This window comes from Rhinolophus hipposideros (genome assembly GCF_964194185.1).
Source record: "Rhinolophus hipposideros genome assembly, chromosome: 2".
Lineage (NCBI taxonomy): Eukaryota > Metazoa > Chordata > Mammalia > Chiroptera > Rhinolophidae > Rhinolophus > Rhinolophus hipposideros.
The window spans coordinates 61,448,351-61,475,612 of NC_138048.1; the positions used below are offsets into that span (position 1 = coordinate 61,448,351).

The 27,262-nt window shown below is 35.3% G+C and overlaps 1 protein-coding gene across 2 annotated transcripts in view; it reads right to left on the reverse strand.

Moving 5' to 3' along the window:
- The window catches only part of VPS8 (VPS8 subunit of CORVET complex), a 236,051-nt gene that overhangs the window by 95,919 nt on the left and 112,870 nt on the right, over positions 1 to 27,262 (reverse strand). For both annotated transcript variants that reach the window (XM_081062741.1, XM_081062742.1), the window contains 8 exons: positions 26,586 to 26,657; positions 18,756 to 18,875; positions 17,648 to 17,704; positions 14,247 to 14,329; positions 13,397 to 13,481; positions 12,434 to 12,532; positions 7,047 to 7,136; positions 3,696 to 3,742 (listed from right to left, as the gene is read on the reverse strand). In XM_081062741.1, coding sequence (XP_080918867.1) covers positions 3,696 to 3,742; positions 7,047 to 7,136; positions 12,434 to 12,532; positions 13,397 to 13,481; positions 14,247 to 14,329; positions 17,648 to 17,704; positions 18,756 to 18,875; positions 26,586 to 26,657 — 653 coding nt within the window. The remainder of the gene's footprint in view (positions 1 to 3,695; positions 3,743 to 7,046; positions 7,137 to 12,433; positions 12,533 to 13,396; positions 13,482 to 14,246; positions 14,330 to 17,647; positions 17,705 to 18,755; positions 18,876 to 26,585; positions 26,658 to 27,262) is intronic.

Here is a 27,262-nt window from a genome sequence, read left to right on the forward strand (position 1 = left end):
GAAGCGATGTGTGACACGGAGCATTGTCATGATGGAGGATGATTTATGGCACACTTTAAAACACATCTTCTCTCAACCATAGCTCACACCCGACTGACTACGCCAAACAAGTCGAAACTTGTCACACACTGTTACTAAGGTTCCATGTACTGTTTCCTATATTGAAAATCCCTAGCTTTCCATTGGATGGCACTCAGCACCAGAATTCACCATATTTTGTGATCACAACGGAAAGGCTCCGTGTCACACATCGCTCTGGTTCAGTGATTTCTATCAAATAAAAACATGAGAGTATGTCCTCCTCCACCTCTTCACCGGGTCTGGCACCATGCAACTCCTGGCTCTTCCTCAAAGTCAAAATGACTAGGAGAGGTATACATTTTGAATCAATTCAGGACATTGAGGCAACCACAAGAGCACAACTAAAGACACTCACAAAAGAGACTTCCAGAACTGCTTCAGAAAGTGGCAAGAACGACAGGATAAGTATGTTCAAAGCGGGGGTAGGGGGGAGGAGGGTTAGATATTTTGAGGGGGATTAATGGCAATGTGTCTTTTACAGTAATAAATTTCTTTAATTTAAACATTCACCATATTTTTGGATCACACCTTTGGTATATTAAATATTTTAAGCTGAAGGAATTTGAGAAACGGTAGGTGCAGGAAGGACTCTCTGGTATCCCCTCCACCCTCGAAGCAGATCATCAGAACCTTCATGTGAGAGGTGCTCTCCCTGTACCTGGAGGAAAGGAATACCTTATCACCAAACACGGAGGGGCACTAAGAGGAATCTAAACAGACCTTGCTCAGTGTCCCCCAGTATATTATCCTCAGTCACAAACTCTGGTCCTATCACATTTTCGCATGACCTTCTACTCTTCACCAAACCTAGCAAAAAACGCTCATGTTTAACTGCTTCTTTAGGTCTTCATTTCCTTATGAAGGCTCCTGTATCACATAGAACTTATACTAAATAAATTTGTATGTTTTTCTTTTCTTAATCTGTGTTTTGTTACAGAGCCCTAGCCAAGAACCTAGATGGGTGAAAGGGAAAGATTTTTCTCCTTCCCCTACTAGTAGTATACGTTTACATTGTGGGTTAAACAGGCTTTTATGGGTTAATCTGAGATATTATCATTTAAAATGCTCTTTATATAAAAATGATTGTATTGAAATGCCAAACATCAAATTTACAAATGAAGTTAGAGCATAAGCTAAGTGGATACCTGTCTCCTATATAAAAGAAAGTAAGAGGATAAAATATGATGTATTCTGAATTGAGACTCTCAAAGCAGAACACTACATCTTTGACATCTTGGAGACGGATCATTATGAAAGTGAGCTCTTTTTTTTTTTTTTTTTTTAATTGGGGAGTATTGGGGAACAATGTGTTTCTCCAGGGCCCATCAGCTCCAAGTCATTGTCCTTCAATCTAACTGTGGAGGGCACAGCTCAGCTTCAAGTCCAGTTGCCGTTTTCAATCTTTAGTTGCAAGGGGCACAGCCCACTGTCACCTGCGGGAATTGAACCAGCAACTTTGTTGTTGAGAGCTCCTGCTCTAACCAACTGAGTCACCCGGCTGCCCTGAAAGTGAGCTCTTTTTAAAGGTGGAGCTAAAGTATCAGTCTTATCAATTCAAAGCTCTGTTAAAGAAAAAATTACCCATGGTGCTTGTTAAAACAGTAAGGCTAACGCTATCTGGACTATCATACTAGGTATGAGGACTACTGCATTGGGGTGTGGGCAGCAGGAGAGAAAGACTAGGCTTAACTCCCAATACAACAAAAATAAGTGGGGTGAGGAGGGGAGAACATTACTAAGATGGTAGAGTAATTCTTTGCTAAACTGACCTAACAGGCTTCCTACTGAAGGCAAGCCAGGGTGATCAGATATCACCTGGGGGACTGGGGGGCAGGAATTTGGACAGATAATTTTGGGTGATGAGATGTGAAGGGTGTGGGATCCTGGCCAAACTGACTTAGCAGGACTCTTGCTAAAATTAGACTCTACAAGGACAGAGACAGAAGCCTAAGGACAGACCTAATCGAGCAGAGGAATCAGAGGAGCCTGAGTCAAGTTCGGTCAAGGGGAGAATGTTTGTCAGCTCTTAATTTCTGCTAGGCTAAAGTAAAGCTGGTGATCTGGCTGTTGTCAAAAGTTAGGACATTCCAGCTCATGTTGTTTTTTGGGGAGAAAGAAGAGCACTGCTGTGGATGCAGTGCTTCTCTCTGAAGCAGGTAAGAGAGGACCTCGTAGCCACATTGATATGACAGGAAGGGATAATGTGTGACAAGCTAATTTAGAGTAATTATCCTGGGTTAGGGTTAGTTCAGGGAGATAAAATATACCATGTAAATGTAAAATTATTTGTGGCTTGCTAGTGAACAACTTTCACAGTACTCTTAAAGGGTCTTACCTAATTAGCATCTTTCAAAACTAGACATAGGGTAATAACAGAGCAAGACTTTCCATGGAAGACGCTTGTGATGTGCCATTTCTTTTACTGCAAAGTTTAAGTTAAGTATAATTGCAATATCAAAGGGAATGACCAGTATTGATATTTACATTACCTAGTACTGGTATTCTTTTTATTAAAAAAAAGTACAAGTTGGTCACCATTATCATTTATACTTTGTTACATGTGAGAAAAGGCCATGGTAAAGCTGAACTTCCAGCTTGAGTCTCTCCAGGTCGGATGGTTGGGGAAAGGGACTTGGTTAAACTAAATTATCCTGGAAGAGGAGGAGTCAGGTCCTAAGAGAATGAATCTGAAACTGGAAGCAACACGAGAGGAACAGAAGGAATTCTGCCATGGGAAAGAGGCGCACGCGCTCTAGAGAAAGGGCTGGGACTTGGAAGGAACGTCACACTTAAGCCAGTGATGCTCAGCTCAGGTGTACATCAAAAATATCCCCACCCACAGTGATTCTGTGGGGTTGGGCCCGGCACCTATATTTTCTAAAGTTTCTTAGGTGGTTCTGACACACCCTTCTGAGTAACTGTCTTAGAGGGTTAAGAGTGACTGTCTTAGAAGGTGTTAAATGTTATTATATTCAACGCTCAACAGACTCCATTTAGTCGCAACAAAATGTTAAGACCTTACATGCAGAGTTGAGTGGCTTGCACATCTATCACTAACTTCATCATCTCCTTGGGCTCGTTTTTATTTGATGTGTACCACTAAGTAGCACTTAAAAAAAACACCATAACATTTAAACTTTCCTCCTAATACCATCAGGTACAGTTACTTAAAACTAAACACTTCAAATGGAAGTTAAAAAGGTAATACAGTTAGAGGTGGGCTGGGACCAGGTGTTTATTTTGAAAAGTAAAGCCACAAATCTGCAGCATAGAATAAAGAATAGGAAGGAGTGAAGTTAGGACAGAAAGGAGAAGCTCGATGGTTACCCAACTCTTTGTGAAACATGTCCTCATGGTATGACTCATTGTTGCATTTGAATTATTTTATTAAGTCACCACATACATTCATGTTCAAATGGGAAGAAAAGTATTCCTTCAAGATATAAACTATTTTCAGATCATTTATTATGGTAGAATCTATGTAAATGGTACTCCTACTAATATGAAAAATCAAGAGGTGAGTGTACTATTTGGATAACAGAACAGTTTCTTAGCCTCAATTTATTTTAATTTCTCATGTATGTATTATGAAAAACTAAAGTTTATCAACATACCTTGGGTCAAGAAGACTCTGCAAAAATTTGAAAAGCAAAACCTGGTTCTGAAAGAGAAAAACAGTAAAAAATACAATATTAAAACAAATTCTTCAAACTATGCCTTGGTAAAGAATGACCCTAGAATATCCCTTTAAAATGCACACATGCATTTCCATTAAACCCTCTGTATAGATCTAAGAAATTCTAGAGAACCATTTGGAGATCTTTTCCTCTCAGTAATTCTAATCAGTGTCACACATTCAATTTGAGTGTAGAAGAAACACAAACACCTTGTTATTGCCCCCAAAAGGCGATCTACTAAAACAAATCCCTCCCAGAAGGAAGACGCTTGGAATGCCTGGTGCTCTGAACTGCTCTGCACATAGTGAGTTCTGGCTGCTCTGATGGGTTCACCTGCCTCACCCCGTCCTTCTTGTGACAATAGCATACTGTGAAGAAGTTAATCTAGGTAGGGTAGGAGTTTGACACCCATATGACAAATATCACCAAAAATTCATTAACTCCCCAATATAATCAACTACAGATGAGATAGCAAACGGCAACATGTTAGCAATTAACATGCCATAACATCTGGGTTTGGTTTCTTCTACTTATTAGCTATGTGACTTTGTGTAAGTCACTGACTCCCTTAGCAATTCAGTTCACTTATGTGAAAAGAGAACAGCAGTATGTTCTCTGCGCTCTACACAGGGAAGAGGTGAGAATTAAATGAGATAAACCTTAGAATACTATATGAATAGAAACGTTTCTAAGTTCTGGGAAAGCTAAGCAAAAATTATTATAGTTTAGTTTTCCCGTTGTTTTTTTTTGTTTTTTTTGACCCTTTCAAACTTCACCTATAAAAAGCAGGGGACTCTCAAGACTGAAAAGGACAAATGTGATTTAGAATATATTTTAAATATGTTTACCAGTCTTTGATTTTCTATCAATGGGCCAGGGGGCCTATCACTTTGTTTATTTTACATGACTTTCCTTCTGGTTATAACTTAATATTCTGGCTTATTTTTTATTCCAAGAATTCTGAAAACAATAGGAGGCATGTTTCTTGCCATCAAAAGTAAAGGCACTTCATAAAATGTGTGTGGAATTCTCACACAATCAGTAAAGCTTTGCAATAAAAGAAACACTTCCATGTGTAAGAGTCCACAGACTTTCCACAAATAGCCACTTTTTTTAAATCTATGACACTTCAGCTGTTATACATCTGCCTGATCAATGACATTATGTATATTCATTTTACTTGGCCTCTCTGCCTCTAAACATCTTTAGAGATTATATGAAAAAGAAAATCCTGCAATGGATAATCTTACATTTCAAACAACAATAACAAACACCACCATAGGCGAGAAGATTCATCAGAATTGCTGGCTTTTAACGGGGGTAGAAGCTCTGTGGGTTGTGAGTAGTTTTAGGAGAAATGTCCTCCTGCCCCCCTCCCCAGAGTGGACTGGATGCCCCTCCATGTACTTCCCCGGTGTCCTGGGCAGTGCTCTACCATCATTTAAGTCACACTGTTCTGCAAGTGTCCACTTCCTTGAGCACAGAGATAGATTTATGTTTTTGTATCCTCAGCACTTAATGTTGTGGGCCCACATCAGGTACATAAACATTTATTGAATTCATGGATGAGTCTTTATCTTGAGTTAATGGACTTCATCATGCTGGACAACCAAGCCTGATACCTGGGAGTCATTTTTAACTCCTCCCATCACATTCAACTAGTTTCCAAGCTCTGTACCTTTTACTTCACAAACATACCCGGGACCTGTCCTCTCCACTGCCAGGGACTTAGTCCTGGTCCTCACCATCCTGTGCCTAGACCTTCTGCCTTCTAACTGGTCTAACTGGTCTCTCTCCTCCATTTGCTCGCTTTGCTGGTCCCTTCTCCACACTACAGAGTTGCCTATGAAGTGAATCTGATGATGTCACTCCTTTGCTTAAAACACTTTAGTAATTCTCCAGGACACAGAAAATACAGAATAATTTCTTAGCATTACATATAAGGTTGTTTAATATCAGTCCCGAACTATTTTCCAGCCTCCGTATTTCTAACTCCTCCCCTCCAACATACGTTTTACAGATTAATCTATTGCTTCTTCCACCATTGTTCCAACCACATCATGCTTCACTTAGACCTGACCATTCTCTGAATAAGCATGTTGCTTCATGCCTTCAAGTCTTTACATATACAGAACACTTTCTCTAGAAAGCCCTTCCCCATTCTCTGCCTAGAAAACGGATACTAATTATTTAACCCAGTTCAGTCATGTCTGGGAACTCTTGTCTGACTTTCTCACACAGTCTATCACTCTCTCCTCTTGTTCCTACAGTACTATTCACATATATCTGCTCTAGCACTTATAATAGTGTAGTTATATAAGTACTTCTCTGTTCCATAGGAAAAAATTAAGAAAAAAGAAGACTGCATTGTTATTTGTGCCCCTTGCCCCCCGCCCAAGGCTTATCATACAGTGGTACACAGTGGGCCCACAGTAATAGTAAGTGTTTCACTGAATGAATTCCATATCTTTGTCTCTCAGGCCAGGGAGGCCTTTGTCTCTCAGGCCTCCCACTCACTTCTCTGGATTCTCTCTTGCATACCCATCCCCTGCTACTATTATTGTCACTTGAGAACTCTAGGTTGTGCTTCATGTCCCTGTCATTGACCTATTCCCTACCTCTATCACTGTGGTCATGGGGTAGTGAGCAAAACTTACAGTTAGCACTGCCGTGGTAGTGACAAGTAAAATACCAGGTCCATTAAATAGTACTCCAAACTGAGCATCTCAATATTCAACATTAATATAGCTGTATTCTAGGAAAGATTTTCCCAGAAAAATTCTAAATAGTCAGCATTAACCCAATCTGAGTAAATGATACAAGTAATAAATAAATAACATGAACCTCAAAAAGAATATAACTGTAGTTCTTCTAGCAAAAGAAAAAGGAGAGTGGTGAGGAGAGGATCTTCTGTATATTATAACTTCTAGCATGTTGCACGGCTAAAATGCAAAGACCAAATATAGATCAACACAGTATATTGTCAAGTGAAAAATTAGAGAAGTAAGTATGACTGCAATAGTCATGATCTATAACTCCAAAAATGCTTCTGTGATGTTAATGTTTATGCACAAAGATGAACTCCCTCATTTCCAGACTCAGATATCATCATATAACTGCTGTCAAATACACACGAGCGCGCGCGCGCACACACACACGTTGTAAAAATTGCTATTAAATGGCAACTATTAATTGAAGAAATTATTACAATCGAAAGTTGTTAGGTGGCTATTCAATAATTGTCTCTCCACTAGATTTTTCTGCCCCAAATGTTTTTGCAATATTTACCTGAAGTTTTTTAATGACTGTTTCAATCTGTTCAGAAAAGTGAGTAGCAACCAGCTCTGCAGCTTTACAGGGCTTCAGGGACACAAGTTCCTGGAGAGAAAGAAAAAGGTAAAATCTTTTTGTTAAATCTTTAATATTAATTTAAATAGAAGTTCCATAGATGGGAAGCATGATCATCTAACCTCAATACTTTCATGAGCTTCTACACTGCATTTCAGGAGACCTTGATGTAGGGCTTCCTTTTATTTATTTATTTTTTAATTTATTGGGGTGACAATTGTTAATGAAATTACATAATTTCAGGTGTACAATACTGTATTACATCATCTATAAATCCCATTGTGTGTTCATAGGGCCTCCTTTTAAAGGCATGTTGTAAATGAGCAACATTTAAAATGTGTCATGTAAAAAAAAATCAGATTTTGATATAGAAGATAATTCAGAATTCTTATAAAATGAAAGCAGTAAAACTCTGGATTTAGGCCACTATATGTTCAGGATGATCAGAAGGAACAAAAACTTCCCACATTCCCTGTCAGTGAATTTCACCTTTCAGCCAAAAGTCATAACTTGAAGAAATGAAAAAAAGGCTATAGTAGCAATTTCTCTGGCTAAGAATTCTAAAACTTTACTTCTGATGCCTGGTGGATTTAAAAACTACAGGTATCTTAGAAATCAACTTAAGGTCATAAGTCTTAAGAAAGAGGTTGACCACTGTTAATTAACCACTGTTAATAAGACCTTTTGTCAAATTTAAGATTTCCAATTTGTCCTCTCCTTAAACCTTCCTGGACATTACTGTGGGACATTCCTTTTCTTCTTGAAACTTTTTTTTTTGAAACTTTTCTTCTTGAAACTCTCGTCTCACTTGGTTTCTGTGACCTACTATTCTACCCTTCCAATCGCATGTTGCACGGCTAAAATGCAAAGACCAAATATAGATCAACACAGTATATTATCAAATAAAAAATTAGACAAGTATGACTGCAATAGTCATGATCTATCCAATAATTTTGTGTTAGTGTTTGTAGATTAATGATAAGCTGACACAAATAACTACAATTTATGCTATTTTTATATAATACATCTGAAAACAGAGAAAGCACAACTAATCAATATCACAAATGAGAAAGGTGATATTACTATTGATCTGTATACATTAAATAGATAAGAAACTACTATGAATTAATTTATGTCAGGAATTTGAAAATTTAGACAACATGGATAAATTCCTAGAAAATTATAATTTAATAAACTGACTTAAGTAATAGAAAACCTGGACTGATTTTTAACCACTATAGAAATTGAATAGTTTAAAATATTTTCATATGGAAAACTCCCAGCCCAAACAGATTCACTGGTAACTTCTAGTAACCATCTAAAGAAGAAAAACTCCAACACTAATTAACCTCTTTCAGAGAATAGAGAAAAGGAAACTTCTTCAGCTCACTGTATGAGGCTAGCAAAATTTTAATACCTAAACCCAATAGGACAATATAACAAAGAAAAGCAAAATTACAGATCTAAATCATGAACACTGATACAAACATCCTAAAGAAAAATAAAATCTAACAATATATAAAAAAAATATATATCAGGATCAAGTTGTATTTATCCACAGAATTCATGGGTGGTTTATATCTATTACCACAACAATAGAATAAGGGAGAAAAAGTGATAAAAATTTTTCTTAAGAAAACTATTAACATATAAGAAATAGATGATTGTCATAGAAATCCTTATAGTAAACATTGTACTTATGTTGGAAATGAAAAAATATCATTAACGATAGCACTGTTATGCTAAAAAATATATAAAGTTATGACAGTAAACATAACAAAGGATGGATAAATCTCTGGAAAATTATAAAACTTTATAGAAAAACATTGAATAAAGGGTTATACCATATGGTCATTAATTGAAAGACTCAATACTGTAAAGATGTCAATTACATTCAAAATGATTGATAGATTCAATGTACTCTCTGTCAGAATGATAAGGTTAAAGCAAATTTTTTTGGTGGAACTTGACAAGTTGATTCTAAAATGTTTTTGGAAGTACAAAAGGTCAAGAATAGCTAATAGTCTCTTAAAGATATCAAGACTTATTATAAAGCAACAATATTTAAAATACTTGTGTGGTACTGATACAGAGACAAACAACAGAACAATGAAACAGAAGAGGGCCCAAAAAAACAGTCAGAGCATATAGGTCCTTGATATACTTATGACAAAGTAGCATTGCTGCACAATGGAGGAAGGCAACCTTTAAAATAACTGTGCTGGATCCTGAGATTATAATGCCGAGTGAAATAAGTCTGAAAGAAAAAGTCAAGAACCCTATGATTTCACTGACATGTGGTATATAAAAATGAAAACAACAAACGAATAAGACAAACAAATGAAGAACAAAAACTCACAGACACAGCAACAGTTTAGTGGTTACCAGAGGGTAAGCGGGGAGGGAGGTGGTAGATGAGGGTAAATGGGGTCAAATATGTGGTGATGGAAGGAGAACTGACTGGGTGGTGAACACACATGTGATATATAGATGATGTATTACAGAATTGTACACCTGAAGCCTATGTAACTTTACTAACAGTTTTCACCCCAATGAACTTTAATAAAAAATAAAAATAAAATAAAAAAATAAAATAACTATGTTGGGAAAACTGGGCTCCAATATTTTAAAAAATTAATTGGACCGCCACCTAATACCGTATTGAAAAACTGGTTTCAGGTGGATCTCAGATTTAAAGATGAAAAAAAAAAAAAAAAAAACAAGAAAGCTTTCAGACAATAATATAGGAGGACTTCTCTTTCAGTGTAGAGAAAAAAGTATATTATTTTGACTACTTAAAAAAGAAAAAACTTTTCTAAAAAAAGAACCATAAAAAAAAGCCACACAGTGGGAAAAGATATTCACAACATGTATCACTGAAAAAGAGTAACATCCAAGATCCATAAAGAACTCCTAAAAATCAGTAAGTACAAGAGACATTCTACGTAATAGAAAAATGGGCAAAAGACTTGAACAGGCACATCACAGAGAGGAAATTCAAACAGCCAGTAACATGAAAAGTCTCTCAATCTCGTTCATAATTAAGGATACGTAAATTTAAAACATGATGAAGTATAATTACACATCCACTAGATAGACAAAATTTTGAAATCTAGCAAGGATATAGAGCCAATGCAAAATCTCATTCAATGCCGGCATCTGGTGAAGTGTAAGATATTTATCCCAATTAATTGGCAATTACAGACCCTAGAGCAGTGTTTGTCATATTTTTAACATGCCTCAGAACCACATGGAGGGCTTACTAAAACATAATGCTGGGCCCTACCCCCAGAGTTTGTCATTCAGTAGATCTGAAGTGAAGACTGAAACTGCATTTCTATCAAGTTCTATTTGTTTTATGCACTTTGGGGATATTTTTATATTTATATTATGTTTTTTATATTATAAATTTTAAAAGTATTTTAAAAAATCAAATGAAATATATTTTGTCCATATTGGAAAAACCATATAAACCAGAGGTTCTTTATCTGGAATCTACAGCCCCAACCAAAGAATGGCATTTAGGGGGTCTGTGGGTCCCTGAAACTGTAAATAAAATTACGTGTCTGTGCACCGCCATAATATTATGAACCATAGGTCCAAATCTTTCATTAGATTCTCAAAAGAGGACTCTATCCGTAAAAGTGTTCACGACCACTAATCTATACCCTGTGTATACTGCTGGGAAACTTTATTATGAGGACTTTTACCCTTACATATTTAATGTTGATTTTATTTACATTACTGAAGTCACAGAAGTCCTTCAAAAAAAAAGTCTATATATTTCTAATTGTGGCCTTAAAAGACATTAAAAAGTTTAAGGTGAAAAAAATGTGCAGACGTGGGGAAAATCATCAGCAGAAATAATTGTTGTGCAGCAAAAATACTTCTTGCTTCTCTAGTATGAGTTTTCTGCTGAATAATTTGTTTGCTCATTGATTAATTCATCACGTTTCACATTATGCAGAAAGAGATAGCTTCATTTTTGGATGTCTGGAGTCCATGTGCTCAAACTACCGCATGATGCAGATGGAGTGAAATGAAGAATGAGCCATAATGTAACTATAGAGACTTAAAGGGGATGATGAAAGGAAAAAGAATACAGAATGATTAAAGGAAAAAAGATATAACTCAAAACAGGAGAAGGTTTTCTTGGGTTCTTTCATCAAGATATATTCATCTTGTTAGCAAGAATATCATAACATTAAATAACACACATATATATACACACACACACATACACATATATATTCTCAATCCTATAGATGAAAGTGTGGAAATTACTTCAGACCACACATCTGATGACTGATTTTACCTCTTTCACCAGATGTTTCACATAAGATGATGTTCACATTTCTGATTTTTCTAAACTTTACAACCATCAAGAACTAGAACAAAGTGTGCACATAACATGCAATGTTTTCTCAGAGTTTCAGAGCTCATCCTTGCTCATCATTTTTTCATATGTATAAAAAATTTAAAACATGTTGAATAATCACAGGCTTTCACTGCATCTCTAAATCCATCACTAGAAGTTCGTTACTCCATCAGCCGATCCTGGTTAGAAGGAGGAAAGAAACTCTGTAGATATAAATGTTATTTCCCAAACTAGGATTACCTCAGCATCTTTCATTATTCTTTTTTTCAATAATCAGTAACTCATAAAACAGAATAAATGTCAACAAACTTGCTAGCTCTGTTGGTTTCTGAGGTATATTGCATATTATGAACCTAAGGAAACTAAAGTGAGGAGTGTTTTTTGGGGCCCTTTTGCAGAAGGCATTCTAATCACATGTTCATCACACATTATCAGTCTCTCCATTCAGGCATCTATAACCATGTTTTTTTACAAAAAACTTTTTGTTTCCATGTCAACTTCTGCATTCTTGTAAAATAGCATTCATAAACAAAATCAGAATCATTGTCCTGTTAGGTAAGGAAGGGAAATATATCAAAGAAAAAAACTCATTGCAGTAATGTTTCCAAAATTCCATTGGGTGATTGGGGGAATGGCTCCCATTATGTATTTAGACAAAAAGACCAGGAGTACTCTCAGAATCATTCTAAAACGTTGTAAAAACCCACTAATATTCCAGCTTTTAACTAGCTGATTGAACATGGATTATTTCCAGAATTCATGATACAATGAATTGTATATGACACAGGCATTATGAATACAAACACGAGGTGGAATAAATTATTTCAAAAAGATGTTAATCAGTAAGTAAATCAGCTTCATAATATGACTTGCCGTTAGTTATTCTAAACTTAATTGGGAAGCTATCCACACAAATGGGGAAGTTTCAAAAGTTGTGTTGAATCAGCACCTCAATATGATCCATTGCTTTCTGCCAGACAGACTGCTTCTCCTCAGCACTGTGTCCAGGAATAGATAAGATATTGTGAATGTAGTTAAAGACTTCTTCCTGAGGAGCATAAGACAACATAATTTATTCATTAATCCGCTTACGCAATATTTAGTCACTACTTATTATCTGTATTAGTCTTGGTAAAGGTCTATCATTTGGAGATGGAAACCCATGTGGAGATGTTATAGTTAACCGATGACAAACTGATACTAAAGAGAAAAAGTAATTGTTTAAAGTTTAGGATAGACTCTTAAAAGTTGCAAATCTGTTGCAGTTAATTTTGGTTTCCATTTCATTACCCTAATGAGGGAATGTCATACTTTTGTCTTTGGTGGTCCGTGCCCATATTTCCAATTTCATCTCAAGTCACTTTTGCCCTTGTCTGTTATGCTTATACTGATGTTCCCAGCATTTATACGATTTTTATTCAGTTCCTTGAATATGTCAAAATTTTCCCCACCTCAGCACCTTTGTATATTTGGTTCCCTACCCTGTTGGTTCTTTGCTTGACTAACTTCTCAAATTCCAAAGTCAGTTTATAAGTCACTCTGTCTCAGTTTCCTTCCCTGGCTGCTCTGTACATGTCAGTTCCCCCATTATCCTCCAAAGTTGCACCCACTTTCTCTTCTTCTCTAGTGCTCATCACAATTTGTAATTACATATTTGGTTTCTTACCATCAATCTCCACACTAAATTATAAGTTCTAAAATTGCAAGCACTATATCTGTTTTAATTATCAATGTATACTTGGCTAATAGCAGGCACTCAATAAAAACCTACTGAGTAAATGAAAACTTTGAATCAGCAAACACATGTCCAAATATTTCTACTAAATAGTTATACCTACTGAATAGTTATTTCCACTCAATGGAGGGTAGAAGGGAATGCTAAGTAGAAAGAGTAAGCAGGCTCTTAACTCACCTCTCTTAGTGGGTCACGTAAGTAGCAATCAACAATTTTGTCATATTGGTGTTCTCGTTCATACATAAACTCACAAATTTGATAACTAGGACATAAAAGGAAAAACTTCAGTGTACCCACCGGGCAAGTAGTTATTAGCTAATTGTTTAAAGAACTTTGCTCAGGTATAAAGGTTAGTAGTAAGATAAATGAATATAGTAAAGCGTTATTTCTACTGCTAAATGAAGTTATAGTATCTAACTGGATCAATATCTGTCATTTCTATAAATATAGGTTTACTATGCTGCTTAATATATGTTTATAAGAAATTTCAAAATGGGATACAAAATAAATGTTAAAGCAATAATGTGTCACATAAAAATAGTTAATATATTAGATATCAATTAATTAATTATGTTTCTTTGTTCAGAATTAAATACATCAAATGAAATATTCAACAAACTAGATAAATAGCAGTGTTAACAAATTGCATCTTATTTGCTATGTTAAATTCTGCATTGTTTATAATATATAGAAATAACTGTTAAACATCTATTAAATACCATGGGAATTGTAAGTAAAAAAATAACTAAAATAATAAATCATAATTAATCATAATTAAATCATAACTAATTCATTTTTCTACTAAAACAAAGGTACAAACACTTCAAATTTACTCACTGTTAATTTCTGCCAATTTTACTAATTTCTAGACTTGAAAGGCAAAAACTTTCACAGTTAGGTTTTTGTTGTTATTTGCATAGCTTTTCTTAATTAAAAAAATGGTAATGCATGAATAAACTGGGCTTCAAGTTAGAGAAATGTAATTTAATAGTTGTATTAACTAATATATGGCTTCAAAACAACTTACAACTCTGCTTTTTCTGCCATACGGATGAGGCGACTCTCTTCAAATTGAACTATGCCTCCAGCCTGCAGCAATTCTAAAAGGACCTGAACATTTAAAATAAATGAGCAAAACACATTGGAATTTTTTTTTATTAGCTCTTTAAGAGTCCCTTCAGCTGTACAAACTGTAACTTTTTTCCTTTCGTCTTATTACTTGCTGAGGTTTTGGCTTGGCTCTCAAATACATAATGGGTTAGACAGCCATTATAATGTTGATCGTATTGTAAGTCTTATAAAAAGATAAATGACTATTTTTCAAACATGGAAGGAATGTCATAGTTTTTGTAACTAAAGTCTTATTAGACTATCTAACTGACCCTCTACTAAGCTAAAAATGCCCATATGTACTCTTTCAAGAAAGCATTCTTACCTAGAGCTTTTATATCTCATGGTTCTCATGGTTCTTTATGTCTCATGGTCCACAGGGAGCATCCATGTTACAAGTTATTTTTTCTAATGAAACATTGGGTTTTTCATAGTAGCATTATTCACGAGAGCCAAAAGGTGGAAACAACCCAAATGTGTATCAAAGGAGGAATGGATAAACAAAATACAGTATATCCATATAATGGAATATTGTTCGGCCTTAAAAAATGAAATTCCAACACATGCTAAAACATGGATGAAGCTTAAAAATGTAACGCTAAGTGAAATAAGCCAGTTACACACAAACAAAAAATACTGTAGGATTCCACTTATATGAGGTACCTACACCAGTCAAGTTCACATACAGAAAGTGGCCAGGGGTTGGGGAGGGGATAATGGGGGCTTACTGTCTAATGATACAGAGTTTCAGTTTGGGAAGTTAAAGTCCTGTAAATGGATGTTGGTGATGATCACACAACAATGATAATATACTTAATGTCACTGAATTATACACTTAAAACAGTTAAATGACAAATTACACGATATGTATATTTTACCACAATAAAAAACAAACAAAACCATGGGTATTGATATAAATAATTTTACCACACTAAGAGCTGAGTAAACAAGGTGACTGGGATGGTGCAATGGATTCATCAATATTTTAAAATAAACCTCAAAATGCAAAACAGCCATTACATAGTCACTCGAGCAATATGAGAAAGCTCTTTCCTACATGTAAGTTTAAGATGGAGAATAACACGACCCTTCTCAGAACTCCAGGAAACCCCTTAACAAAGTGTTTTTCTAACCCAGTAAATTGATTACTTTCAAGTTAAAAAAAAAAAAAAGGCAAACAAGAAATAAAACCTATCCAAACGTTACATTTCAGAACCCTAATATAACCCATTTTGAGTACTATCATGCACGGTTATATAGAACAACTATGGAGTGCACCCCATCTACTGAAAGCCTCAATTTGGAATAACATAAGAGAAATGCCATTGGTGGAGTCAGTCTTACCAGCTCACTAGAGCTGACTGTTACATTTTTAGGAATTTTGTGTCGGTTGTTGAATACAGCCATGTTAAAAATTAAGTGATATAAACTTACAATTAAATAAATTAAATTAAAAACAAAAGTAATTAATACTCAAAACTCATCACTTCCTAATTACGTTACTATAGTTTACTATGTGTGCCCTCAAGGTTAGTTCCTATAACTCTATCGGTATGGTAGGAATTTTACATAAGGGTGTTCTGTGCATCTCTTCCCAATTCTATATTCAGGGACATCGTGTTGGTAGGATGAAATCAGCCCTGGTGAGAGTACTTATACCATGGAAACTGGCAAAGGCTATAAATCGGGGCTTTTTACATTTTTAAAAAGATTGTAAAACAAACAAACAAGAATATGTGACAGATAGCATATGTGGCCCACAAAGCCCAAAATATTTACTCTTTGGCCCTTTACAGAAAAAGTTTGCCAATGCTTGATTAAGAAAGTGAAGGAGATAATAAGGCGATAAAACTTAAAAGTGTGCACATAGTAGTCATTACATTGTGAATAGCACAAAAAAATTAAGAAATTATTTTTCTAGCATTCAAAAACTGTTACCCAATTCAGCAAAGAAGTCACTTCATTGATGAATGAATGACGTTCTAACATGCTTTCATTGTTGCACTTTCATTTATGTAAATGAAAATATCAACCAACATTCATATCAGACCTACATTGAGGGACGAGTTGTTAAATTTTTATCAGCATACCACTGGAAAATACTCAAAAATACTGCATAAACAAAGTTTGATGTATAACAAATGGTACAAGGGAAAGAGTGCTGGATTAGATGGGAAGGAACTGGGTTCTAATCTTAGTTGTGAACTTCAGCAACTTTATCAGTTTTCAATATTTCTAAAACGAGTAGAAAAAGAAACTAGACAATTGCAAAGGGGACTCCCAATAATAGAATGTTATTATATGATGACTACTTTTCAAGGTTTGGTTTTTACATTTAGATTTGGTTTTCATTTCTGTTTAATTTAGTATTTATAGAAAAAGTTATCATTTTATATAGCTGCACCCTGCAAACCATGATTCACTTTTCCTATTTTTTCTTTATTCCTGTCAATAAAGAAATAGGGGTTAAATGAGGGGTCCACATTACTGTTTGTATTCAATATAATTTAAGAAATAACTAAAATTTTAGCAGCTGTTCTCTTTCCTAAGATAGTCTGCAACCGACACTGGGCCACAGCTGTGCAGAGAAAGGGGTCACTGCTGCTAACCTATGTTCTTTATCTGAGTCTCAACCTCCCAGCTGTGGACTATTACCATAAAAAATCAGCTCTCAAAGTATTACTTTTTGTAGCTTATTTGACAAAAGTCTGGCTATTACTTTTAAATAGGTTGACTCTCAATGCTCACAATTATAATGGGGAAACTTTTGAAGAATTCTACTCTTAGAAGGGACCCTCAAGAAAGAGGCATAAGTAGTTGTGGTAATTAAGCAGTTACTATCTCACAGTGATTAGTGGAAGGACAGATGGATCCTAGTCTCCAAAAATGGTTAGCCCTAATGTAGTGGGGCTAGGGACGCTCCCAAAGTTGAGTGCCCCCACTCAGGATCCGGCAGTCTCTCTGGTTCAGGGCCATAGCAGCTAGGAGTTCTTATCTGATTAATGACACTGGTGGAAAGCAGGACACAACAGGTGCCAATGGTCGCTACATGTGCAGAAGGATGAAGTATTCTTTGATGTCATGTTGAATGCAAGACAGGCCCAGTCTGCCTAAGAATTTAGTTTGATATAAGCTCCTTATATATGTACTTCTAACAACCAGCCACACTGTTTTCTGGTTTCCACTATCTAGCTTAGTATTAGCATTTGGCACAAGTCATTTTCCCCCAATGCCTGGTAAGGCCTAGCACAGAAGGGTTCTTTCTGGGTTATTCCCTCGTCTTTCCCACTCTAGCAAAAGTGTCCTAGTAGTTCATACCTGCTGTCTTTCAGAGTGTCGGGAATCGTCATCAGGACTACAGAGGAATTCAAGGACCTGGTCAAAGAAAGATATTTTTTTATTGGGTATCAGATACATGCCATAACACTGTCACAATGAAAATAACAACTACCCTTCTATATCACCAATGCATTCAACACTCAGCCATAACAAATACCACAGGTATACAGTACCTCCCAATCTGAGTGGCCCAGTATCTGGCACAGGAGGTTCAGGTATGCTACAACTTAATATGTACCTTACACACATTTCTTTACTGTTTAGAAACATGACTAAAGGCAGTGCCATCTACATACCTTAACTTTAAGATCCCTGATTCTAGGGACCAAGCAAAGCATGAACTTTGGAGTCAGGCCACTTAAATTTGAACTTTAACCTTATTAACACTTAATAATAACATTTATTACTAATAATGACATTTATTAGATGTGACCTTGGATGAGTGACTCTTAACTTCTACAGGCTTTAGTTTCCTCATCTGCCAAATGGGGTAACAACTGTATCAATTTCAGAGCTACTGGGATCATTGAGTTAATAGATACATAACAGAGCCTGACACTATGAAGTACCCAATAAATGCCACTCATTATTAACACTTATCTGCAGATAAAAAGGTATTTTCATTGCCACCTGTGGATACGTAGGAGCTATGTAACTGGGATGAGGAGATACCTTTCAAAATCATTTGTAAGTAAATTCAGATTTTCTAAAAGTAATCTCTCCTCCAGATTATCAATGTAATAGTCTTACTACCAGTAAGATGGGTGATTCCTAAATTGGAAAATTCTTGAGCAAATAATTCTAGGCAATGTGGAGCAAAAGAATAATTGAGAGAACAGAATCTCTATAAACTAATCTCCACAAACCATACTCCTAGGATACCAAGTTACTAGGCAAAATCATACTACCCAGACAAGTGATAAAAAAAAAATTAAATTAGACCCAAATTGAAATTTAAACAGGCTTCTCCTTGATAAGACACTTATCCAATAAGCTGTTACATTAAGATACCATGTAATCCAATGAACTTTTCTATGAACAGTAAAAGAATAAAAACATTTTAGCTCCCATTGTTAAAGATACTCACCTGATCAAAGAGGGTTCTGTTTACAAACAAGGTATTATCAGGTTTTGCAAGCTGCCGGGCAAGGAATGTAAAGAGACACCCTACTTGTGACGGAGTGAAATCTGAATTCTCCACCATAACCTGATGAGCAAAAGAGACCATTTATTCAATACTCTTATCTGGTTTGAAACAAAAAAAAAATATGTACAATTAGAAGGGGGTAAAGCTCATTACTGAAGACTCATGAAAAGATTCTTCGATCCTGCAACAATTCAGCTCAATACCATTAGAGAAGGAGCACACCACTATTTGCATCTTCTGTAAAGAAAGCATTTTTGTGATTTTTGACACATTTCTAGGCACAACTTGGGTGAGAAACAAATTGTTTGAGAGGTAACTTTCAAAGAAACATCGATCATGTTTCTCCCTTAAAGTCTTAAAATAGAATCCTACTAGGATAAATTTAAATTATATTAAAGTTATATATAAATTATATATAAAAATCTGCCCACCAACACAGGAAGCAGGTAGTTGCTTTGGGGTTTAAAAGTCAGATAACTTAAGAGGGAAGGTATCCCAGAAAAGAAGTCAGCTAGCCCATGAATCAATGAAGTGAATGGCTTCTGCCTTGTCTATAAGCAGTTTCTTGAATAGATAGTTTTGCCTAACAGGCCTTTTATAGCCACAGCGAGTTACCAAGTCATAATGATTCCACTGCTTTAAGTGAGCTCTCCTCTCCTGAGTTCCAACTATGTTAAGATGCTATGGTATATGCCTTCACGGGAATTATAAACAAGAACACAAGGTGAGACAGGTAAACAGATCTTAAATAAAAGGCATGATAAAAGTCATCGGCACTATTATAAAGGAACAAATGGCTATGGAAGCACAGTGGGGACAATTTAGTTGAACCGGTTAGAGAAGGAACTTAACAGAAATGAGAAAAGTCGTTTTTAAACTAAGCTTTCAAGCTCATGTGGAACCCGTGTCAGGAAAAAGTGTGAGCCAGTCAAGAGGAGATTGTGAGCAAAAGCATGGACACAGGAAAACATAAGTTTGTTTGGAGAAACTATGTTTCATTATAATACAGCAGCATGTGTGAAGAGGAGGGAGAAAGCAGAAAGGAAAGGGGCCTCAAATGTCATTCTAAAAAATCTAGAATTTATTCCATAGGAAACTGGGGAGCTATTAAAGGTGTTCAACCGGGCAAGTCGGTCCCAATCAGTACTGTGCTCAGCAAAACGAACCTGTCAGCAGCGTACAGGATAAAAGAACAGTAGGAAGAAACAGAAGGGAGACCGAGATGCACATGACTGCAGGGGACCAAGGGACAGACCAAGGGGTTCTGAATGGGGGCAGTGATAACGCAAAGGGAAGGAGGAACGGGAGCCAAGGACACTGCGAGCGAGAGACAGGAGGTATTCATGTATGTGGAAATGTGTGGCTCAGATCTTGAGCCTGACAGGCAGGAAGGATAATGATGCCATTAACAGAGAGAGAATGCGGAAGTTTGGGAAAGAAGTTCAAGTACTGTTTTGGAAAGTTGAATTTATGGAGGCAACTCTGCAAGAAATTAGGGAATAGGACCCTGTCTTATCTATCAAAAAGTCCTAAGTTCCCTCGGACTATTCTCCATTCAGAAACAAAGCATGATTTTTTCTGTTGTAAAACATTCCCTTGAGGTCTAGCTTTTGGCCTACCTTTTCTTACTTTGCTGGCAGCATAGCCCTTTCTTTTCCTCTTTCTGCTTTGGTCCAGCAATCACAGCTATGATGATATTTCTAGCTGTAATCTGTCTCATTATCTAAATTCCAATTTACGATATTCAAAGAGCTTTCTATAGCTTTAAAATCCTCAGCCATCACTTCCTTTCGTCATGCAGGTCCTTTTCAAGGAGCCAACGCTTGAGGCCCAGCTACTGCTCCTCTCTACTTTCAGCAGTCTTTTTACTCTGTAAGTGAAAACTCTTTAACTGTCTGATCCTTGAAACACCTTTGGAGGAAACAGTTCTAACTCACAACCAATTTCCTTGCCATCTCAGCAAGTGTCTATCTGCTTATCATCCTAGAAATACTCATTTCTTTCCATTTCCTCCTTCTTACCTATTTCAGAGCCATGCTTACAAAATTTTCTGGGCATCCTTGAACAAGTCACAAATTAACAGTTTTTCCCCTCGATGTCTACAGCCTTTCAGCACACATAATAAATGGCTTAGGTGGATGCTCATTTGCCTGTTCTCTAGTCACTGCCTATCCTCTAGCTTTCACTGGCTCCCTCAGAAGTACATTTTAACAAATTAGTAGAACTCTATCACCAGAAATGAGAAAATAATCTCAATAGTTCATTTCTTCATTGACCCAGGGTAAATACTACCAAAGCAATATACAAGAGTAGCAATTCGCCAAGAGTAATATTTTATGGAGTTTTATTCTCTTCATTTGGATCATTCTTTCAGCTTAGTATAGTTTAAATTTGAATTCTAACGCAATCAATTTGCAAACATTTCTTGAATATCTACTAGGTTACAGGCAATGTGCTAGGCACGTACTGGGCATGTTAAAACAATAACAAAAAAACAACTCATGGGTCAATGAAGAAATCAAAGGGGAAATCAAAAAACTCTTTGAGGCAAATGAAAATGGAAACACAATATTCCAAAATCTCTGGGATACAGCATAGCAAAAGCAGACCTGAGAGGGAAGTTCATAGCAAAACAAGGCTACCTCAAGAAACAAGAAAAATCTCAAACAATCTAACTTCACATCTAAAGGAAGTAGAAAAAGAAGAACAAATAAAACCCAAACTTAGTCAAAGGAAGGAAATAATAAAGATCAGAGCAGAAATAAATGAAAAGAGACTAAAAAAAAAAAACAAAGAAAAAAAATCAATAAAACTAAGAGCTCATTTTTTTAAAAGATAAACAAAATTGATAAATCTTTAGCCAAACTCATCAAGTAAAAAAGAGAGAGGGCCCAAATAAATAAAATCAGAAATGAAAGAGAAGTTACAAACGATACCACAAAAATACAAAGGCTCATTAGAGACTACGATGAACAATTATAAGCCAACAAATTGGTCAACCTAGAAAAAAATGGATCAATTCCTAGAAACATACAAACTTCTAAAACTGAATCATGATGAAATAGAAAATCTGAATACACTGATTACTCGCAATGAAACTGAATCAGAAATCAAAAAAACTCCCAACAAACAAAAGTCCAAAATAACTTCAAAGATGAATTCTACCAAACATTTAAAGAAAAGTTAATACCTATTCTTTTCAAATTATTCCAATGGGTATGCTTCCAAACCCATTTTACAAGACTAGCATTAACTAATACTAAAACCAGACATTACCAAAAGAGAAAATTACAGGCCAATATCTCTGACTAACATAGATTCAAAAATCCTCCAAAAAAATATAAGCAAACCAAATTCCACAATATATTAAAGGTTCATGCACTATGATTGAATGGGATTTATTCCAGAGATGCAAGGATGGCTCAACATCCACATATCAATCAATGTAATACACTACATGAATAAAACAAAGGATAAAAATCACTTGATCATTTCCATAGATGCAGAGAAAGTATTTGAAAAAATTCAACATCCATTTATGATAAAAACTCTCAACAAAATCACTATAGAAGGAACATACTTCAACATAATAAAGTCCACATATGACAAACCCAAAGCTAACCTCATACTCAGTGGTGAAAAGCTGAAAGCTTTTCCTCTACGATCAGGAACAAGACAAGAATGCCTACTTTTATCACTTTTATTCAACACAATATTGAAAGTCCTAGCCACAGCAATTAGACAAGAAAAAAAGAAGGCATCCATACTGAAAAGGAAGAAGTAAAACTGTCACTATTTGTAAATGACATGATATCCTGTGTAAAAAATCCTAGACTCTAATAGAACCTAAATTCAGTAAAGTTGCAGGACACAAAATTAATATACAAAATCTGTTGCATTTCTATACATTAAAAACGAACTATTAGAAAGAGAAATTAAGAAAACAACCCCATTTACAATTGTATCAAAAAAAAAAAATACCCAGAAATAAATTTAACCAAGGAGGTGAAAGACCTGTACTCCGAAAATTATAAGACAGTGATGAAAGAAATTGAAGACAACACAAATAAATGAAAGAATGTACCAGGCTCATGGATTGGAAGATTAATATTGTTAAAATGTCCATGCTACCCAAAGCAATCTACAGATTCAATGCAATCCCTATCAAAATTCCAATGGCATATTTCACAGAATTAGAACAAAGAATCCTAAAATTTGTATGGAATCAAGAAAAAACCCAAATAGCCAAAGTAATCTTGAGAAAGATGAACAAATCATGCTCCATGATATCAAAATATACCACAAAGCTATAGTAATCAAAACAGTATGGTACTTGCACAAAAATAGACACATAAATCAATGGAACAGAATAGAGCCCAGGAATAGACCCACATGTATATGGCCAATTAACCTATAACAAAGGAGGTAAGAATATACAATTGGGAAAAGACAGTCCCTTCAGTGAATGATGTTAGAAAAACTGGACAACTACATACAAAAGAATGAAACTGGACCAACTTTCTTACACCAAATATAAAAACAACTCAAAGTGGATTAAGAACTTAAATGTAAAAAAAAAAAAAAAAAAAAAAAAAAAAAAACCTTAAATGTAGCACTTAAAATCATAAAACTACTAGAAAAAAACATAGGTAGTAAACTCTCTGACATCAGTCTTAGCAATATTTCTTAGGATATGTCGTTTCAGGCAAGGGCAACAAAAACAAAACAAAAAAAAGTGAGACTACATCTAAAAAGTTTTTGCATAGTACAGGAACCATCAACAAAATAAAAAGGCAACCTACTGAAAAGGAGGAGATATTTGCAAATGAAATATTTGATAAGGGGTTGAAATCCAAAAAATATAAAGAACTCATAAAACTCAATATAAATAAAAAAATTTTGATTAAAAAATGGGCAGACGACCTGAACATTTTTCCAAAGAAGACATATAGATGACTCATACAATAGGCACAAGAAAAGATGCTCATCCTCAATAATCATCAGGAAAATGCAAATCAAAACCATAATGGGAAAGTACCCCACATCTGTTAGAACAGCAATTATCAAAAAGTCAAGAAATAACAAGTGTTGGCGAGCATATGGAGAAAAGAGAACACTAGTACATTGTTGGGGGGAATGTAAATTGGTGCAGCCACTATGGAAAACAGTATGTAGGTTCCTCGAAAAATTAAAAATGGAACTACCATATGATCCAGCAATTCCATTTCTGGGTATTTATCCAAAGAAAACAAAACATCAATTTGAAAATATATGTGCACCTCATGTTTACTGCAGCATTATTTACAACAGCCAAGATGTGGGAGCAACCTAAGCGTCCATTTATAGATAAACAGATAAAGAAGATGTGGTATATACATACAATGGAATATTACTCAGCCATAAAAAATGCAATCTTGCCATTTGTGACAACACAAATGGACCTAGAGGGTATTATAGAAAGTGAAGTAAGTCAGAAAAAGACAAATACCACATGATTTCACCTACATGTGGAATCAAAAAATATAACAAAACAAAAACAGAAACAGACTCATAGAAACAGGGAACAAAGTAGTGGTTGCCCATTCCCTGAAGGGGTGGGGAGTTCAGGGAATGGGCAAAACAGGTGAAGAGGATTAACAGGCAAAACTTCCAGTTATAAAATAGATAAGTCATGAGGATGTAATGTACAGCTTAGGGAATATAGTCAATAACATTGTAATAACTTTGTAAGGTGACAGATGGTAACTAGATTTATCATGGTGACCATTTCACAATGTAAAAAATATTGAATCACTATGGTGTACACCTGAAACTAACATAATACTGTATGCCAACTATAATTCAATTGAAAGAAATTACCAAAAAAAAAAAAAGCAATCCTCACCTACAAGAAGCTCAACTCCAGGTAGGAAAATATACACATAAATAATTACCATACAGTGTGCCACGTATAGCATAAAATGTTGTATGAACACAAACAAAGGGCAACTAATCAAATGGAAGTGTGGGAGAGGACTCTAAAAGAGTTTCTCATGGATGATATTCGAGTTATGTCCTGGAAAATTGTTAGGCATTTGCCAGGCAGAGAAAGGGAAAGAAAAGGCATGACGGGATCAAAGAAAATTCATGCAAATAATGTAAGCTATAAAGATGACACAGAAAATGCAGTGAATTCCAATAATTTAATACAGTTGAGAAGTTCCTGATACAGTGCGGGTGAGGGGCAGTAGGACTGGGGAGCAGTTACGGGGAAGTAGTCAGACCAGAAAATATAGAAGGATCTTGGATGTTACGTTACACAGCTGAGATGGGTATGGCAGAAATTAGTATTTGTGCTCCAACATCTGTTCTTCCCTCCTAACTTAGAAACAAAATTCCTCATTTTTAGCTAAATACATGGTCAACCAGGATAGAGTACACTTCTCAGTCTCTCTCAGCAGCTAAGGGGTTGTATATCTAAATTCTGATCAACATGATATAAGCAGAATTATAGTAAACAACTTCTAAGAAATTTTCTTAGAGAGGAAACACTGTCATCTTCATCTCTTTCTGCATTCAGCTGGCTAATGCAAAGGTGATGCTTGGAGCCTGAGCAACCATTTTGGACCAAAAAATCAGAAACCATATATTAAGAAAAACAGCAGTGAGACAGAAGGAATCTGCATCCCTGACAAGTTTGTGAGGCTCCTCTATGAGATCAAGTTGCCTACCTTCAGACTTATAGGAGAAAAATAAGTTCGGGTCAAAATTAAGATAGTGTTATTTTGAATTTTCTCTCACAGCAGAACTTAATTCCAACCAATCCAATGTGGAGCCAAAGGTAGAGGAAAAACAAGATCAAAGCAGAGGAGGACAAGATTAAGTATAAGGAGACCAGTTAGGAAGTATTTTGTAAATCTAGGTAAAAATTCTCCATACTAGTCACCTGGATCAAATTGGCATTATTTGGGAAGCTTAGCAATCCTATTCTCATATTCATCACTGCCTATCTTAAAAGGTCAAGAAATAGCTCAAATGACATAGTGTATGTACATGTGCTTTGAAAATTATTAAGTATTACAAACAATGCACAAATGTTATGCACAACTAGAGAATATTTGCATATTAATCTCTTGTCCAAAATAATATAAAAGTCACTATGAGGAAGAAATCTCCATTTTACAGCCAAATGAAGGGGACAAAAATGGTGAGCTTTCAACTACAAGAAGAAATTGGCCTGGTTGAAGCTGTGCAGATGGAAAAGAATCTGTCTGTGCATTCATTCATTAGAACAGCATGAATCTCAAAATAGCTTTGGACTGAATCTCGTTAGATTTAGACTGGGATAATCATCTCTGTGTGCCTCAAATTATTCGTATGTGTCACCTATCATCTCAGTACCATGGCAAAATTATGGCACTACCTTAGCAACACAGTGATGTTGGTAAGAGACAAAAAGGAGACTCTTCATTTTATTTTCTCAAAGCACTCTTTAAGTCAGTCTTCATTATTGCAGGTAATTATACTAATATAGCAATTACCACAATATACATTTCTCAAAAGCAGTACCCTGTATAAGTAGTATATAGTCTAAGGCTGAGATATATTCATTTTCTGAATGAATGATTAGTATTTCATTCAGCGTTTGAAGACAAAAACATCATAATAAAATTTTTAAATGACTGTAACTTATCGCTTCATTAATCAAGATTATTTGGGAACTTGCTATAAAGCAATTCAATTTTCTAATACAAACATCAATACAAAGACATGTATTTTTTGAATACTTACTTTCAACAAAATGTCCACAATACGTTGTTGATATTCTACAGCTTGCTTGTCATTTTTAAAATCTTCGAAAGTCTACAAAGGAGAAATTTTTAAAAAATAATTACTATTTGCAAATTTTAGAAGGAAACAAAGTATTGAATTCTTATTAATAGTCAGGTAAATTCCCGAATAAGATAACCATTCCTCATTGAGTTTTTCCTTATACACCTTTAATAATAAGGTATTTTTAGTGAGTTAAGTAGAAAGCTACAGCATTTAATATTGCATGGTATTCTGAGACTTTAAAAATAGCTAAAAAGTATAGTAATTATCATACAACCAAAAAGTGATTCAAGAAAAGGAGGAAAAGTTTATAAGGAATGAAAAAGAACAAACAGCAATGGCACGAGGCGATCTGTGGGCAAGGGTTTGAGAAGGATGAGGTACATGTTATATGCTCAGTCATCATTACATTTGGAAATAATAACTAAACAACACTTCATTAACTGTCATGAAAAATAACTGTCATGATAACTAAGAAAAAATGATGCTCAAAGATAGATTTTTTAAAAAATATTGTGGCAAACCTATCACGATTATTATGGCAAAACTGTCACAAAATCCTTAAGCCTACATACAAGGCATAGGTATCCTATTTTCAAAACACTGCCAAGTACAGAACTTTTTATTTTATGTCC